The 16,679-nt window shown below is 40.2% G+C and overlaps 1 protein-coding gene across 1 annotated transcript; it reads right to left on the bottom strand.

Moving 5' to 3' along the window:
• Positions 1-3,283: 3,283 nt before the first annotated feature.
• On the bottom strand, positions 3,284-9,564 carry LOC609095 (probable inactive serine protease 58). The gene is made up of 5 exons (XM_038559356.1): positions 9,253-9,564; positions 8,279-8,435; positions 6,487-6,737; positions 4,010-4,146; positions 3,284-3,574 (listed from the first exon to the last, which is right to left on the bottom strand). The coding sequence occupies exons 1-5, from the start codon at positions 9,290-9,292 to the stop codon at positions 3,422-3,424; spliced, it is 738 nt and encodes a 245-aa protein (XP_038415284.1). The 5' UTR covers positions 9,293-9,564; the 3' UTR covers positions 3,284-3,421.
• Between the last annotated feature and the right edge of the window lie 7,115 nt (positions 9,565-16,679).

Below are 16,679 nucleotides of genomic sequence, written 5' to 3'. Positions count from 1 at the left end.
GACTTGCATAAGTATTTATTGTGTGAGAGATAAGGATCCAATAAATGTATTATTTGATGAAATTGTATTGAAGATTTTAGACAGATCCTAAGCCCAGGACAGACCCTGACTTCCTCTGAACTTTGAACTTATAGAATATGGCAAAATTATGGGATGTCATTCTTATAATCATGTTAATACATAACTTGAACATCGTGTACACACACACACACACACACACACACACACATCCACCTTGCTAACATGCACAAGAAAGATTCTTCCCACTGGCTTGGGGATGTAGGCAGCCACACTGAGGAAGCCTAAGTGACAAAGAACTATGTATGGATGACCACACTGCACAAGGGATAGCCTCGAGGACCCGAGGGCAGCTTTCAGCGAGGAGCCAGCAAAAAGCGAGCATCTGGTATCAGAAGGAAATGAATTGTGCCCACAACCTGAATAAGCTTAGAAGCAAATTCTTACCTTAAAGCCTTGCTAGACCCTGAGCAGAGGACCCGCATAGGTTATGATTGGACTCCTGATTCACAGAAAGTGTGAAATAATACGTGTTGTTTTAAGCTGTTCAATTTGTGGCAATGTTTTATGCAGCAGTGGAAAACCAATACAAATGCATACCGTGTGCTAGCACTTTATTGGATATTGATGATTTTGTGGTAAGGGAGATGAAAATCTTGCCCTCACAGATTATAAAGACCAGCAGGGGAAATAAGTGTAAGAAGACTTGCCATCATGAATGTCAAAACAGGAGAAGGAAAGGGAGGTAGAAACGTGCATAGCCAGGACCCTAATGTAAGGGTCAGAAGAAGACCTCCTTGAGGAAGTGATGTTTGAAGCTTAAAGCATGAGTAAAAGTTAACCAAATGAAGAGATAGGGGATGAGGACTCAAAAGAGAGAGCAAAAGAATTTTAAGACAGACTGAGGAGAATCCTACAGAACAGATCATTCGGGAATTGTTAAGTAGGAGCTGCCTACAAAGAAGACCCAGGAGGCAACCAGAGAGCAGATCCAGGAAGCATATCCTTGGGCTCCAATGATAGGCGGAACAGGCTTTATCCTGCTTCAGTGGTGACAGGAAGAAGTCGATAGGGGAAGTGGAAAAATATAAAGTAGTAGAGATGCTCAAAAAGCAGGTCAATGAGGAAGTCAGAGGAGAGGTGATCCACATCACAGTGGAGATAGAAGCTGTAGACAGCAGGGTCCTGCTCCCAGGAAAAGAATGAGGAAGAAAAGCACTAAGTATGTTTGCAGGGAGGGAAGTGGGAAGTTAATGAAGTTATAGCTGACGGTTTCAACCTCCAGGTACTCGCAGACCAGATGTCATCCACTGCAGATGAAGCACTGAAGGCCAGAGGAGAGAGGAGAATGCTTGAGGTGGCCTTTATGGAGAACTGTACAGACAGTGACTTGGGACATGTAGGATTTCTAGGACGTGTTGAAGACATAATTTAAGAGTTATAAGAAATGATCAGATGAGTATTTTATTAAAAACTCTGGAATGAGGATCCCTGGGTGGCTCAGCGGTTGAGCGCCTGCCTTTGGCCCAGGGCGTGATCCTGGAGTCCCGGGATCGAGTCCCACGTCAGGCTCCCTGCATGGAGCCTGCTTCTCCCTCTGCCTGTGTCTCTGCCTCTCTCTCTCTGTCTCTCATGAATAAATAAATAAAATCCTAAAAAAAAAAAAAACTCTGGAATGATCTAAATGTGATTCAGTAAAGGGGGCAGGGGATGTTGGGCAGTGAATCACACACAGGAAGCAGGGAGAAACTAGGAACCGGGCTGCTGGAGAAGACAGGCAAACAGAGGGGCTTGTGCTTTGGATGGCCAAGGATTACAAGAAAGAAGAAGCATATTTGAATTAAATGGCCTTAGTTTCCAAATTTGAGGATTCGATTCTTTTTTTATGTGTCAGGATAAGCTATGGACTTAGTCATACCCAGCTTTTTTTTTTTTTTTTTTGGCTTTGGTAGAGGAGGAAAAACAGAGTATATCAATGCCCCAGAATCAACCCTCCTCTCCTCCCCTGCAATCTCTATAGATGCATGGGTTCGCCACCTCTCTCATGTGATGGAATGTATGCCAAACCACTTCACTCTTTGTAGAGTCTTCTCCTTCCACGGCATTGTTCTCTCTCATCTCACTGACCCCTTCTGTTCCTCCTTCCCTTTTTAACAGATGATGTCATTATCACACTGTTCCTCCTCTGTTTGTAACTCCATGGCCTCTTACTCTGGATTCCTGCTTTTGGGTGACTTGGAATCCTCTCAATTCTGTATTTTTAGATGCTTTGGTTAATGGGTCTAAAATGCTATGTATCTCCCCACTCTAGGCCAATGCAAGAGAAGGACCGAGCATTGCTCAGAGCTCTTCCCAGTAGCACAGAACTCTCCTGAAGTCTGTGGCTACCACTCATAACCATACAACCCCTCTGTTGTCATTGCCCAGACATTATCTAAGACCCAGATCTTTGTCTCCAGCATCTCTCCTACCCATGACTGTACTCTGATCCTTTATACATGAAAACATAGGTTCTCTGCATATTATGTTTGTGAACTACCATCTACCCAATCTACCCTAGTTTCTGACTTGGGCATTATTCCAGACACTTCTCTTTCTCTTTCTACTCATAGTCAATACATGTAAACTGTATAGGTTCTGCTTCTTTGGTATCTCCCAATTCAAGAATTTGATGATGTTCTACTGCAGAGGTTTTAACGACACCCCTCTGATTCCAACAAGATTAAAAATCTAAATTTCTTCACCTAACAGATCAGGTCCTTCACTACCTAACCCTTGCTCACCTATAAATAATAATCTTTTATCATGTCTGGCCTCCTCCTCTACTGACCATTTACTTTCTACCTTCCAGTATTATTTATTGCATATATATTTTCTCCAGAGTATGCCACATTTTTGTGCTTTTCTAACTTTTACTTAACTGTCTCTTCAGCTTTACAATATTCTCCCTTAATTTGTCTGCCTATTTGGTGAAGTATCCCCGGGCTCTGACACCCGGAATGTTTTTTTTTCTCTTCTCTCCTGAAATTTATTGCTCACCTCCACTGTAACAGTAGTCATAAAGTGTTATAATTGGCTGCTTGATGGCCAAGTGCAGGTCATATTTTCTCATGTATCCCTCGCATATGCAATGTCTGCTAAGCAGCTGATAGCCCAATACTTTTTGAAGGAATGAACACATGGCCGGTATGCTGCTACATTTCTCATCATGCTTGCAGTTTACGTATAAAAAGATCAGGGTCACAGTTTGAATTCTTAGTGCCACTTTTTTTTTTTTTTTTTTTTTTTTACTGAATGTTTTCTTATTTGGATTCTGTCCAAGAACAAGAAAGATTGAGAGAGTTGTGAATTCAGTATAGAAATCATGAAGATGTTGCATTGAGGGACAAAGAAGCGGATACCCTCAGTGGGTAGTAATGGTTTTCATGATCCATCTTGCATAGGGATGAACTTCTGTGAAAAACCCTTCACTTCCCAGGGTGACACTTCCTTTGTCCCAGGATAAGATTCCATGTAGCCTCCCACCACAGACAGCTGGAGCAGCTGAAACTTCTGGCTAGAGAGAGGGAACAGGAGGTCAATGTTAATTGGTCCTCATGGAAAAAGAATAAATCCTAAGATATGGCATTATTATAGTCACAGAGGCATCTAAAGGACTAGACTCATTTTCTTGAAAGGTAACAATCCTGTCTTCACATCCACCTAGATCTCACCTCTCTCTTTTTATTACATTTATTTTTATATATTTTTTAGATCTCACCTCTCTTGTTCGAGCTTGAGCCCAAGCTGAGTGCAAGCAGGGGGAGAAAAGACAAACAGTTCTACTCAGAACTGTAAAATGAGGGAAGGGGAATTAATGACCAATCCAAAGACCTGGGGGGAGAAAAGAGGGACTCTTGGCCTTTTGGATAAGCACCATTTGATTTTCTACAATCACCTCTCCTTTTCACTGACCTCTTGCTATCGTTCTGTCTCAAGAAAAGAAAGATACCTTGGTTTTAGATATGATGCTTAAAGGTTGTCCCACACACATGATGTTTACTGCCATTCTCTCTCCTATCATATTCCTGCAGTCACTGAAGGGATGAGAATGTTGGTTTATCCAAGTCAGGATGTCAGGGTCACTGACTATGGGGGAAAAAAAGACAAATGAAGTCCACGGTTTCCCTGTTTATCACATTCTTGTGATGACTTCCTCTTTGTAAACACATTCCAACCTTCTTAGGGTTTCTTAACTCTATCTATGTCAGAGCAGCAGATTTAGAGCATGACGTTCTCCTTACATCAGACATCAGATCTGTCCTTCCTTTCTTATTCCTAATTTAGAAACCCTTTGAAAATCGCAAGAAGATTATAAAGGACCATGAAAACAGACAGACACAAAACCAGTGTCTCTAAAAAACCCTTTATTTTTGGCGTCTACATCAACCTCTTTATAGTTAATCATAAAGGGAGAAAAACTATTTTAATGTGTCTAAAGCTGCTTTTTTAATGAAACAGATTGTTTAAAAATGTATGCGTGTGTGTGTATAAGTATGGATATATATTTCCCCCTTATAAGTCATAGTGTTTATCTCCCTCATTGTAATTGTTACTCTACTGTTAACCTCGGGATGCAAAGTTTCTAATCAAGGGGTTATATAATTCTAGTCTCTAGTGGGGAGTGGCAAGGAAGAAGGAACCAAAAAGTGACTAGAGATAGCTCAAATTAAGCCTAGTGTTGCTTACAGAGCAGAATTTTTCTGAAGTATATCCAACCTAATGTCCTAAAACAGAAAGTGTCAAGTTAGAAAAAAGGGAGGTGAGTTATATTCAGTTTTAAGTTTTTATGGGAGTTGAATTGAAATGTGTAGAATAAGCTAGGTGAAAGTAACCAAGCCCTTGAAATATTGAATTCCTAATAAATATTCAAAGTCTTGCAGCAAAGAGCTTACAAAATTAGTTTGTTACTGTGATTCTGACATGCAAAACCCATGTGATAAAACCTTTGTATGATTTTATTTTGTTTTCAAACAAAATGTGATAAATTACTTTTGTAATTACTTTGAATAAGACTTGAAAGTCAAGGATAAAAATCATAAATTTCTATTTGTTCGGAAAATATATTCATTTAGATTTCCAGGAATGTTGCTTCTGAGTTAAAAATGAAGTTGCCAAATACTGAGAATATAAAAGTTCCCACTTTTTATTTGTTTTTACAGGACAGATGGATTGTTCTGTGGCCATCAGTGCACAGTTGAAACCTGATTAATGTCATGACAATCGCCTCAGTGAACACAGCTTCATCAAGACCATAAATGTCACTTTTTAAAGTCAGCCAATCAGACCTCTTGCAATAAACATACCTCAAAGTGCCAAGCAATGAACAACAGCCATGCCTCTACAGATGTCGACCCCCTTAAGCCTTTGAAAGTCCTCCAATCTCTATTAAAAAAAAAAAAAAGCTTCCCCCCAAATCCTGTTAAGGGCCAGTACTCTACTCCGCTCAGTGAGACTGGTGTCTGTTCAGCATTGCTTTTCCCTACTATAACCAGCAATAAATTTAGCTTTATCATTTCATTTCAGATATTGCGTGGTGGCCCCGTCATCCTCTGATAATCCCTAAAGAGAGCATGACGGATTATTAGCAGCCACATTAAGTCAAGACCCACCAACGACCAACAATTGCATAAGAAAGCAACTTTTTTCATAAGTGTCCTCGGTAAGACATGCTCTTGCAAAGACCAGAGTTTCTCTGCTCATGCCAATCAGAGCTCAGAGGCTGGAGGCAGGTGTGCCTGCAACAGGGGCCATGGCAATTTATCTCAGAGGTAGGTCAGGTCAGAGAGACACCAACAGCATGTCATAATCACCCCCCTGGGCATGCCCTGGTGTCCACCTCTGAGGGGGGACTCTCGGGCAAAGTAGTAGGTGTAAGAGTTGCATTCTTGGGTAGAAGAACTCCCTCAGCTACCCTCATCTCTCGGGGTCCACTTGAATGAATCACCATCAACATATGTTGGGTTGTCTGTGGCAGGGGGTGGGAAATGTCCTCTGTCACCTTCACCATATGTTCTGTTTTTGGTTTTCCTGCTGCTGTTGGATGAATTGCTTGGTGGACTTCCAGCAGCTGTCAGTGAGACAGTAAACCACCATCCCATAGGATGCCTTGATACTGTTTTTAGAGTGAGAACTCCTAGTTCCCCCACCATTATCTGAATTCAGTTCCCTGGACTTGTGTCTTGAATGTTCTAGAGATATAACAGTTACTGACTGCTCCACTCATTGGTATCAGATTGGCTGCCCTGTATCCGTCTCTTTGAGTTATATCTCTTGCTTTCTAATCTTGGTAGGATAAGGTCCTGGCAATAATCCCAGTAGGATCAAGAACATTACCTCATGGCAACTGTTCCCTTCAAGTGTATCCCTTTACATTTTCCCAGCTCCGAAACGTTCCTCAAGATGAAGAACACAGAGCCACACACTTACGATTTTTGAATTGATTCCAAGTCCAGGTTGGGATAAAGCAGGAATCATTAAATGTTAAGGGCTCCATAGATATGGCTATGGTCCCCACGTAGTTGTTGAGTACAGCGGCCTTGGACAGTTTTATCAGCATCAGGTCATTCTCCAGAGACTGTGCTTTGAACTCAGGGGCAGGGATAATCAATGAGTAGTTCCGTATCTGCTCTTTCTTATTTCTGATGCTAGGTTGATAAACTCCCAGGCGGATTTTAACGCTTTGGAAGAAAGATAGAGAGGTGGGGAAGAACAGGGTCACAAAAGGTCAGAATGGCAACAAATGTCAGGAGTTACCTTCCCAATAATCTTAATTTTTTTTCTCTCAGACCTGAGAACTGAAGTGATCTGCTTTGATTTGTCAAAAAGTCCTAATAGTTTCTGGGGTTGTTGTATTAGGGGCTAGAGTCAGTGTATGTATAAAACCTGACATGTATCTGCAACCTAGAACATACTCGATACAGTCTAGTTTTATTATTGTTATTAAGACTTGGAAGATCTGAACGGACAAGTAATAGAGATGGGCCTGCACTACATTGTCTCTAGCAGCATTTGAGCAAGTGCATTGTACCCTTCATTTCTGGATATTTTTAGATCCCTCCTAGCTTCTCTCAAGCCCATGTCACTACATTTATGATGTGCTGGCTTCTTTATCATTGATCCCCAAGGCTTGTAGTCTATTAGGACTCCCATTTTTGATTTTCCATTCTATTTCTTGGACACATTCAAACATATCTACTTCCATCACCAGGAGTCCAGTCATGACACAGATATAAGTGCCATTTCCTACCCAAATCAGTTCATGCATTAGATCTGGCTGAGAAATGAACATCAAATTTTCCAATTCCCATTCTTGAAGAGGACGAGCTGTCTGTCCTTTGTATTTCTTATCATGGGCAGAGCAGGCTGTTTGAATAAATGGTCTTGAGTGACCAGGTGGTTGAGAGCTCTGAGTTTGAAATGAGCCTTGTAGACTCCTCAATAGGTCCCAATCACACAGCACGTTCTCATGCAGTCACAGCAGGGACACAGATTTACAAGGGAGAGCAGGATTTTATGCAGCACTTCCTTGTCCTTCTCTTACTACCTCCATCCTGTGGCTTCTGCTTGACTCTTCAACTCATCCTCGGAATATTCGCCTACTCACTACAGTCCACACTGCTCTTTGAGCTTGCTAAATACCCAAATATCTTTACTACTTTAGGGACCCTATGTACACTGTCCCCTCTGCCCGGAATGTTTCCCAGGCTTTATACACTCAGCTGCCTTCTTCCTTTCCTGTTGGTCTCATCTCCTCAAAGAGGCCTGACATGACCACCCTAACTAAAGCAGATCCCTGGTTTCATTCCTACTCATTGCAGCTTGCCACTCTTTTTGTGTTTTATTTTTGGGTGCTTTTTGTTTTGGCTTATATCCTCTACCGGAATGCAAGTTTCATGAGAGAAAACTTATTTCCATCTTGTTCCCTTACTCTTTTCTCAGTGCATTAAACAGTTCCTAGAATATAGTAAATGCCCAATAATATGTTGAATGAATGAATATTATTTATACTCCTTGAGAGTCTCCTGAAACCTTCCTGTTGATCTCCTCTTAAACCACCCAAATGGATATATTTTTCCTATTAGGAAGGAGATCTTCTCTCTTCTCGAGTCTTCTAGTTCTCTTCAGATGTCATTAAGACTTGCTAGGATGCTGTGCCCCACCAGGCCTGCTTTTGTTTAAATAGATCCCTCCCAGCTCCCAAGAATAAAGGGATACTTACGGTGAGGAGCAGTGGGCAGCTGTCAGTACCCACTCAGGGTGAATGAGAGACCCCACACAGGGCTCTGGGCTGGACTGCAGGTAGACCATGTAAGGAATAGTAAAATCTTCTGGTAAGTTTAGGTCATCATCTTTAGAATCTCTGGCCAGAACGACTCCTAAAGAATTGATGGGGATCACAGGTGGAAAGAGAGTCAAACAGGATGAAAGGCAAGAGTTGGCTACGGTAGTTTTTTTCTGACCTAATGTTTTCAAATGCCAGGGACTACAACTTATTTTGAAGATCTTTTTAAAAGTCAGAGAAAATCACACATGTCACCCAAACTATACACAGTAGGGACATTGACATGTCTTTGCTTGAGATGGAAATATATTAAAATTCTGTGAAACTAGCTTATGGGCTGATCAGAAACCCTGATTGGCAGTGTGGTGTATTACAAAAATGGGGGGGGGGGGTGTGAATTATTGCTTTCAAACCTTTTTTTTTTCCAAAACATTATTTTTAATTAACTTTTGCCAACGAAGCATGGAAGTCATAATTACATACCACCTGACTTTGGCAGTGAGAGGGATGGAAAGGCTTGGGGCAGGGCCATATGGCTTCCAGTCCATCCAGCCCACCTGTCTTCCCTGACCACTCCTCTGGGTCCAGCTGCCTTGCCAGAGGGCAGTGTGGCTGGCCAGGAATCGTGGCAGTCTAAGGAGTCACAAACTTGTGTCTCAGGAGAGAGTGGGGCATGACAGCAATACATCCCAACAGGCTCACAGGCCTCAGAGGGACTGTTAGAGCACCCTGATGGGATTGGCCAGCAGAGGGAGCAGTTCCTTTTGTTTCCTTCAACAGTTAATTGAAGGAAATGTCTGCCCCTTCTGGTCCCTTCAGTTGTGGCTGCCTGCTTCCCCTTCTGACAGACCCCCACCATTCTCCTGTGCACCACCCCATCCCTCTCCAGGAGGCCAAGGCCAACTGCTCACCAGCTGTGCTCAGGAGAGTGAAGATGAGACAGGGCTTCATGGTAGGCAGCAATCTTGCAGGGAGCACAGTAGTTAGATCAAGCTGTAAACCGTCCCAATCTTTAGTCCAGCTTTAGGTCAGGACAGCTGGGCAGAAATGTTAATTGGGGCTTAGAGGGAGAAGCCAGGATCTTATAGCAGTCTTGAGACTAGTGCTGCTCAAAACCCAGTTATATAAGGTCCAGCTGTGCACTGTCTCTGGTGCAGGGCAGAAGAGGAAGGAGCAGAACAGGTCAAGGCCCTGGTGCCTCTTTTCTGATCCAAAATTTCTCAGGAGTCCTGATGATATGCTGACATTTTTCCTCCCCTCTCTGTGACATGGCCTTTCTTTGTTGGTCCCCTCCTCCCTTTGTGACTGTGTTCCCCCTCTCTCTGCCTTCACTTGTTAAAAAGCCTCTGGGAATTCTGTGTTCAGGGAAATGGCTTACCACAAAGAATTACCCTTCCACACAGAAGTTACTAAGGACTCTGTCCACTCTTTCTCATGGCTCCCATAAAACTCTAGATGGCTCCCTGGTTTACCTGTGACAAGACCAAACACAGACCTTTTTTATTTTTTTAAGATTTTATTTATTTATTCATAAGAGACACAGAGAGAGAGGCAGAGACAGAGGCAGAGGGAAGAGCAGGCTCCATGCGAGGAGCCTGATGTGGGATTCGATCCCAGGATTCTGGGATCATAACCTGAGCTGAAGGCGATGCTCAACCACTGAGCCATTCAGATGCCCCCAAACACAGACCTTTCCCCTTTTACTTGCACCCGCTGAGGTGACAACTCAGAGCCTCCAACTCCCCATTCTTTGTCTCATGAATGATTAGCTAAGCTTAGAATTCTTTTTTCCCCTGAAACTGGCTAAACACAGAGAAACATTTTTTTTTGTTCAGCTGACTGAGAAGTCCCCTGACTGCAAAACAATAGTTTTTCAACTGCAAATCTCTCCACCTATAACTTGTTTATAGAAGCCTTAAGGCAAAACCATCCTGCTGAGACACTCTGATCTTTGTTTTTTTTTTTTCTTGTGTGTGTGTGTAGAAAGCATCTTTATTTTTTTAATTTAAATTCAATTCTCCAACATATAGTATGTCATTATTTTCTGATGTAGTTTTCAGTAATTCGCCAGTTGTGTATAACACCCAGTGCTTATCATGTCACGTGCCCTCCTTAATGCCCATCACCCAGTTAACCCATCCCCTCCAACCTCCCCTTCAACAACCTTAGTTTGTTTCCCAGAGTTCAGAATCTCTCATGGTTTATCTCCCTCTCTGATTTTTCCTCATTCAGTTTCCCCTTCTTCCCTTATGGTCTTCTGCACTGTTTCTTATATTCCGAAACTATATGATAATTGTTTTTCTCTGATTGACTTATTTCACTTAGCGTAATATCCTCCAGTTCCATCCACATTGATGTAAATGGTAGATATTCATCCTTTCTGATGACTGAGTATATTCCATTGTGTGTGTGTGTGTGTGTGTGTATCTATATGTGTGTGAGTGTGTTGTGTGTGTGTATACATCTTCTTTGATCTGGGGTGCTCTTACTACAGTAGTCTGAATCAAATCAATCTCCTTCAGTTTTTGTCTTTGACATTTATTACTCTTTTCAATGCACTGCACTCCTGTTTATAAGTTACCCTTACATGACAACTTCCTGGCTGTCCCCCCCTTCCAGAAATACAAAACAAATAGTGGTTTCAATCAGGGATATTAGTCTATAGTTTTCTTATAGTGTCCTTCCTTCTCCGGCTTTGGTATCAGGCTCATGTTGGCCTCATAGAATGAGTTTGGAAGTGCTCCCTCCTCTTCAACTTTTTCGAAGAATCTGAGAAGGATGGGTGTTAAATGTTCGGTAGAGGGTGCCTGGGTGGTTCAATCAGTTAAGCATCTGCCTTCAGCCCAGGTCATGATCTCAGGGTCCTGGGACTGTGCCCCACATTGGGCTCCCTGCTCAGTAGGGAGCCTGCTTCTCCCTCTCCCCCTGCTGCTCCCCTTGCTTGTACTCATTCTTTTTCTCTCTGTGTGTCAAATAAATAAATAAAATCTTAAAAAAAAAAAAAGATGTTCAGTAGAAATTGCCAGTGAGCCACCTGGCTCTGTGGTTTTCAATGTTGGGAGTTTTGGATTACTGATTCAATCTGAACTCCTCACTGATATGTTCAAATGTTCTAATTACAAAGCTTACGACAGTGAGTTCTAATGGCAAATAGGAAGTACTATGTAAATGCTTATTAAATGAAGTAAATGTGAGTTGAGTATAGTATTTCCATATTTTCCAAGCTTCAGAGGATAGCTTTCTTTCCCAATATTCAAACATTGTTGTGAAGTCCTACTTAATGGTGAAGAGCATGGGCTCTGGAGTCCAGCTTCTAGGATTTGATTCCTGGCTTCAGGACTTACTAGATGTCTTATCCTGAGAAAAACAGTTGACCTCTTAAGCCTCATGTAGGGAGGAATATTTGTACCTATTTCATAGGATAGTTGTGAGGACTGAATATTACGTAAAGGCGTGTAAGAATGTGTGACACATTGAAAAAACTTAATAAATACTAGTTGTGATGATTATGCTGATTACTTTTTTTTTTTTTTTTTTTTTTTACCTCTGCAACAATGAGAAATGCATCCTGAATACTGAGAAATAGCAAACCTTCAGTATGTCTCTGGTTCACAGAATTGTGTATTTTGGGTCAGCACTGTCCTGGAACATGCTGTTCCTAAAGTCAGGGATTTGAGATCATTGAGTGCCATGGGTTTCAGGGGTCCCCAGTCTAATACAATTCTCTACCAAAATAAATGACTATCCCCTCCAGTTGTAACCATATTTTGCTTATGACACCTGGTGACAAATGTGAGACTCTGAACAGATGTGGGAGGGTGAGGGTGGAGCCTCTCAGTAGTCCCAGCCTGCCCTGCACTGCACTCCTTCTTAGCTGCCTTCCTCCTGGGACATTAGTGTGCATGAAGAGACTTTTGTAAGGTAGTAAGGGCTACGACTAGCTTTGTGAAGTAATCAGCCTGGGAATTTCACTAAAAACAAATAATATTTCTGCTCTGTAAAATCTATTACATGTTTATTGAGAAAAATATGGGGAAAAAAACAGAAACATGAAACAACAATAAAAACTCACTAATTATAACTCCACTTAGAGTTATCCACTATTAGTACATCCAGCATTTGCAATGCCTTTTTGTTTTGCCCATTCTCTATAATCTGCCGTCAACAAAAAAAGTAAATAATTTTTTAACTTTTTTTTTTTTTAAGAGCAGTTTTACGTTCACAGCAAAATTGAGAGGAAGGAATGGAGATTTCTCATATACCCCCTACCCTCACAAGTGCATAGCCTCCTCCATTACCTACATCCCCACCAGAGTGGTCTATTTGTTACAATCGATAAACTTACACTGACACACTATTAGCACTCACAGTCCATAGTTTACCACAGGGTTCACTCTTGGTGTTGTACATTCCATGGGTTTGGACAAATGTATAATAAATGACATGTATCATGAGAGTATCATACAGAGTATTTTCACTGCCCTAAAAATCTTCTGGGCTCTTCCTATTTATATTTATCCTTTCCCTGACTTCTGACCCTTGGAAACTACTATTCTTTTTATGGACACCATGGTTGTACCTTTTACAAATTGTCCTATCATTGGAATCATGCAATATATAGCCTTTTCGGTTTGGCTTCTGTCCCATAGTGATATGCATTTAAGTTTCCTCAATGTCTTTTTTTAATAATAAATTTATTTTTTATTGGTGTTCAATTTGCCAACATACAGAATAACATCCAGTGCTCATCCTGTCAAGTGCTCCCCTCAGTGCCCGTCACCCGTACCTCTTCTCAGCTATGGGATCAGCTTAAACATAGTCTTATCATATGATCCAACAATCAAGATAAAAACTTATCTCCACACACAGACCTTCATATGGATATTTATAGCAATTTTATTTGTAGTTGTCAAAACTTGGAAGCAACAGAGATGTTCTTCCGTAGGTGTATTGATAAATAAACTGTGGGACATTCCACTAGCTGGAATATTATTCAGTGCTAAAAAGAAATGATCTATCAAACAACAAAAGTTGCTATAAATATCCATATGAAGGTCTGTGTGTGGAGATAAGTTTTTATCTTGATTGTTGGATCATATGATAAGACTATGTTTAAGCTGATCCCATAGCTGAGAAGTACAAATAGACGATGATTGGACTGAGCTACTCAGAATAAATGAATACTCTAAGATTAAATACTTTTGTTTGTATCCATTCAAATGAGACAGAACTTCTTAATTGACCCTTAAAAGTAAGACTAAAATAATACCAAGATAGTAAGTAAATATCTTTTTTTAAAAAAAGGCCTTTGAAAATTTGATTTCAAGTACTAAAATCACTTGCCATAAAAGATGAATGATGAGAATAGTTACATTTAAATAATGAATTTAATGAGATTTCTAGGGTAAAAGAAGCTTCTTTTTGTCTTATTAAAGAAAAGTTTCACAGATAAATTCATCTTGAGCATATGCTGAAATTCTTTTCTTGTTAATGGAAAAACTAACAAGTGGATTATGAAGTGTACCAATATGAAGTAAACTTCCACCAAGCCTATCTATCCTATATGAAAAAAAACATTTACTCAAGGAGCTAAGTTTCTATGTGCAGATATTGCTTTATTTTATATAGGTACAAAAGGTCTTAACCATGAGGTTGACAGTTGAGAGCCATCTCAGACTTTTCAGGAGCAAAAGATAAGTAAATTCATCTATTACTATGATTAGACATAGCAAGAAAAAAAAACACTTTTGCCTCTATGCTGTTGTTCCTAATCTCAGATTGTTATCACTTTATATATTTCCTTATTTTTGCTCCAAATATACCATGTCTTCCTGGATCTTACTGAATTATGAATTAGGTATTTATTTGTAGTAAATATATTTTGGTGAGAGATATCTCTTCTGACTCTACAAAGGGGCTTTTTATTTTAAATTGTAACTTATTTTCACAGGTCTTTTTTTAAAGAAAAAAAGACTTATTTATTTATTTGTTTGTTTGTTTATTTATTTATTTATTTGAGAGAAAGAGAGAGAGAGAGCATGAGAGGGAGGAGGGGTAGAGAGAAGAGAGAGAATCATCAAGGAGACTCTCCGCTAAGCCCTACTCAGGGCTTAATCCCAGAACCCTGAGATCATGACCTGAACTGAAATCAAGAGTTGGTTGCTTAACCAACTGAGCCACCTCGGCACCCCTGTTTTCATAGGTCATTTTATGTTTTTCTCTGATAGTATTTTTGACCCTTGAACAACATGAGTTTGAGCTGCATGGGTCCACTTACATGTGGACACCTTATAGTACAGAAGTGCAAATGTATTTCTCTTCCTCGTGATTTTCTTAATAACATTTTCTCTGCTTTACTTTACTGCATAGTATGTGGTACATATAGCATACCAAATAAGTGTTAATCAACTGTTATGTTATCACTAAGGCTTCTGGCCAACAGTAGGCTATTAGTAGTTAAGTTTTGTGGGAGTCATAAGTTATGCAAGGATTTTTTATTATGCTGAGTGTTGATGCCCCAACCCTCATATTATTCAAAGGTCAACTGTACTTTAGAAGCCGGTCTGTGCTTTCTAGTCACCCACCCTTTTACTTTTATCCAGTTTGTTTTTACTGTAGCATTTGCATTAATCAGCATTACATTCTACAGTCTCTTTTTGTTTTCTTTTTACCCAGTGAGAATATATATATATATATATCTATATATATATACCATGAAGGTAGGATTTTGACTGTTTTCTTCTGCTGTATCTTTAGCACATAAATCAAGGCCAGTACATTGCAGGTCTCCAATAAGTATTTGTTGAGTAAGTGGCTGGATAAATGAATAGAATAGTTACATTGTCTCCACTGAAGGACACACCAGATTTGTTTAATCAATCCTCTATTAATGGATATTTGAGTTGTTTCTGGATTTTCAGGATTATGTGGATACTCTATCGGTAAGTACACTAGATTATTCTGGTGGGGATTGTGACTGCCTCCTTAACATCCAATCCTCCTTTTCTTGGTAACTCTCCTTATAACTACTCAGTTAATCAAACATATATCAAATAGGCCAAATATCTTGCAGAATAAAAAGTCCACACTTTGCTCTGATGGTATGCCTTGTCACTTAATTGTAAATTAATCAACATAATCCCATTAGATTATTGGCTCAGGTTTGTGCAAGTGACCAAAATCAGTTAAAGACACACAATATGATGTCTGCCAGGGGCATCTGGGAAAGAAGCTTTGTAGATCTGCTGGGAACAACTTTATCTCTTTCCCTGGATACAGACAAAGGAGAGCAGGGCTCCAATGGCCATTTTGATCACAAGGCTTTATCCCTAGGAAAAACTGGCAGTAATGACAGTAAATGACAGTAATGCACAGGGGGCAAAGACAGGAATAAATTGGTCCTTGACATTTTTGAATTGCTGAATCAAAACATCCATGAAGCCTTTCCCATTTCTAAGCTTCTATTAGTATAGTTTTAAAGACCACGTGAGTTGGATATTGTATTCCTTGCAACGAATAACTTCTGAATGCTACATTCCCATTTATACTTTGTTTTTGTTTTTTATAAGCATATTTTAATAGGATAGAGTCCTAGATATGATTTTGTTGGGTCAAAGAGCATACAGATTTTGCATTTTAATATACAGTTACAAATTACAAAGAGTTAGATTTTAAAAAGACAAGAGGTAGAAAGTGACGAGAGGCTGAAAAGGGACTATTGAATGGTATCAAGAAATAGAACTTGTTTGTTTTTCTTCATACTTTTCTTTGGGCCTGCCCTGATCTCTCATCTTTTGTGTATCTCACTGAGCCTGTGGCTTCTCTGAATCTGCCCTCTACTTGTGGTGAGGTGGGTAGGTGTATATTGATGGTGGTGATGGAGTAGAATAAAAAGCATTTCAGAGGAAATAGGAGAATCTTTAAGCTCATTTGTTTCTGGTGAGAAACCTGAGATGTTTAATTAAGATAGATCTAAAGCTACCCATTTTAATAAAGAGGAGTTAAATATGAAATTAATTTAGGCTGTATGAAAACGTAAAAGCAATTTGATGAGAACCATGGAAATAAGACAGATCAGCTTAGTTATGACCAAATATTTAAGAGCCTTGAATACAAGGCTAAGGAATTTGGGTTCCATCCTGGTGGCACTGACAAGATGATATTAAGGGCTCAGGACTGTTCCCTATGCATGTGCCATCCAAAGTTACAGAGGAATAGGAATTTGGTAATGGGATGTATATCTTCCCATACCTTCCTCTTTCAAGATACCTGGTATGGCCTGCGTGTTTGTGTCCCACCACCAAATTTATGTACTCAAACTCTAATCCATAAATGGGAT

This window comes from Canis lupus, chromosome 16 (genome assembly GCF_011100685.1).
Source record: "Canis lupus familiaris isolate Mischka breed German Shepherd chromosome 16, alternate assembly UU_Cfam_GSD_1.0, whole genome shotgun sequence".
NCBI lineage: Eukaryota > Metazoa > Chordata > Mammalia > Carnivora > Canidae > Canis > Canis lupus.
Note: the sequence above shows the minus strand (reverse complement) of the source record. Positions and strands in the feature narration are given on the sequence as shown.

Excerpts from the sequence above, each read along its gene's own strand:
- LOC609095 (XM_038559356.1), bottom strand. The coding sequence starts at position 9,292 with ATGAAGCCCTGTCTCATCTTCACTCTCCTGAGCACAGCTG. Across the intron at positions 6,738-8,278 it reads GCTGCCCACTGCTCCTCACC|CGTTAAAATCCGCCTGGGAG; the intron begins GTAAGTATCCCT and ends TTTCTTCCAAAG. Across the intron at positions 3,575-4,009 it reads GCATCATATCTAAAACCAAG|CCAGAAGTTTCAGCTGCTCC; the intron begins GTATCTTTCTTT and ends CCCTCTCTCTAG.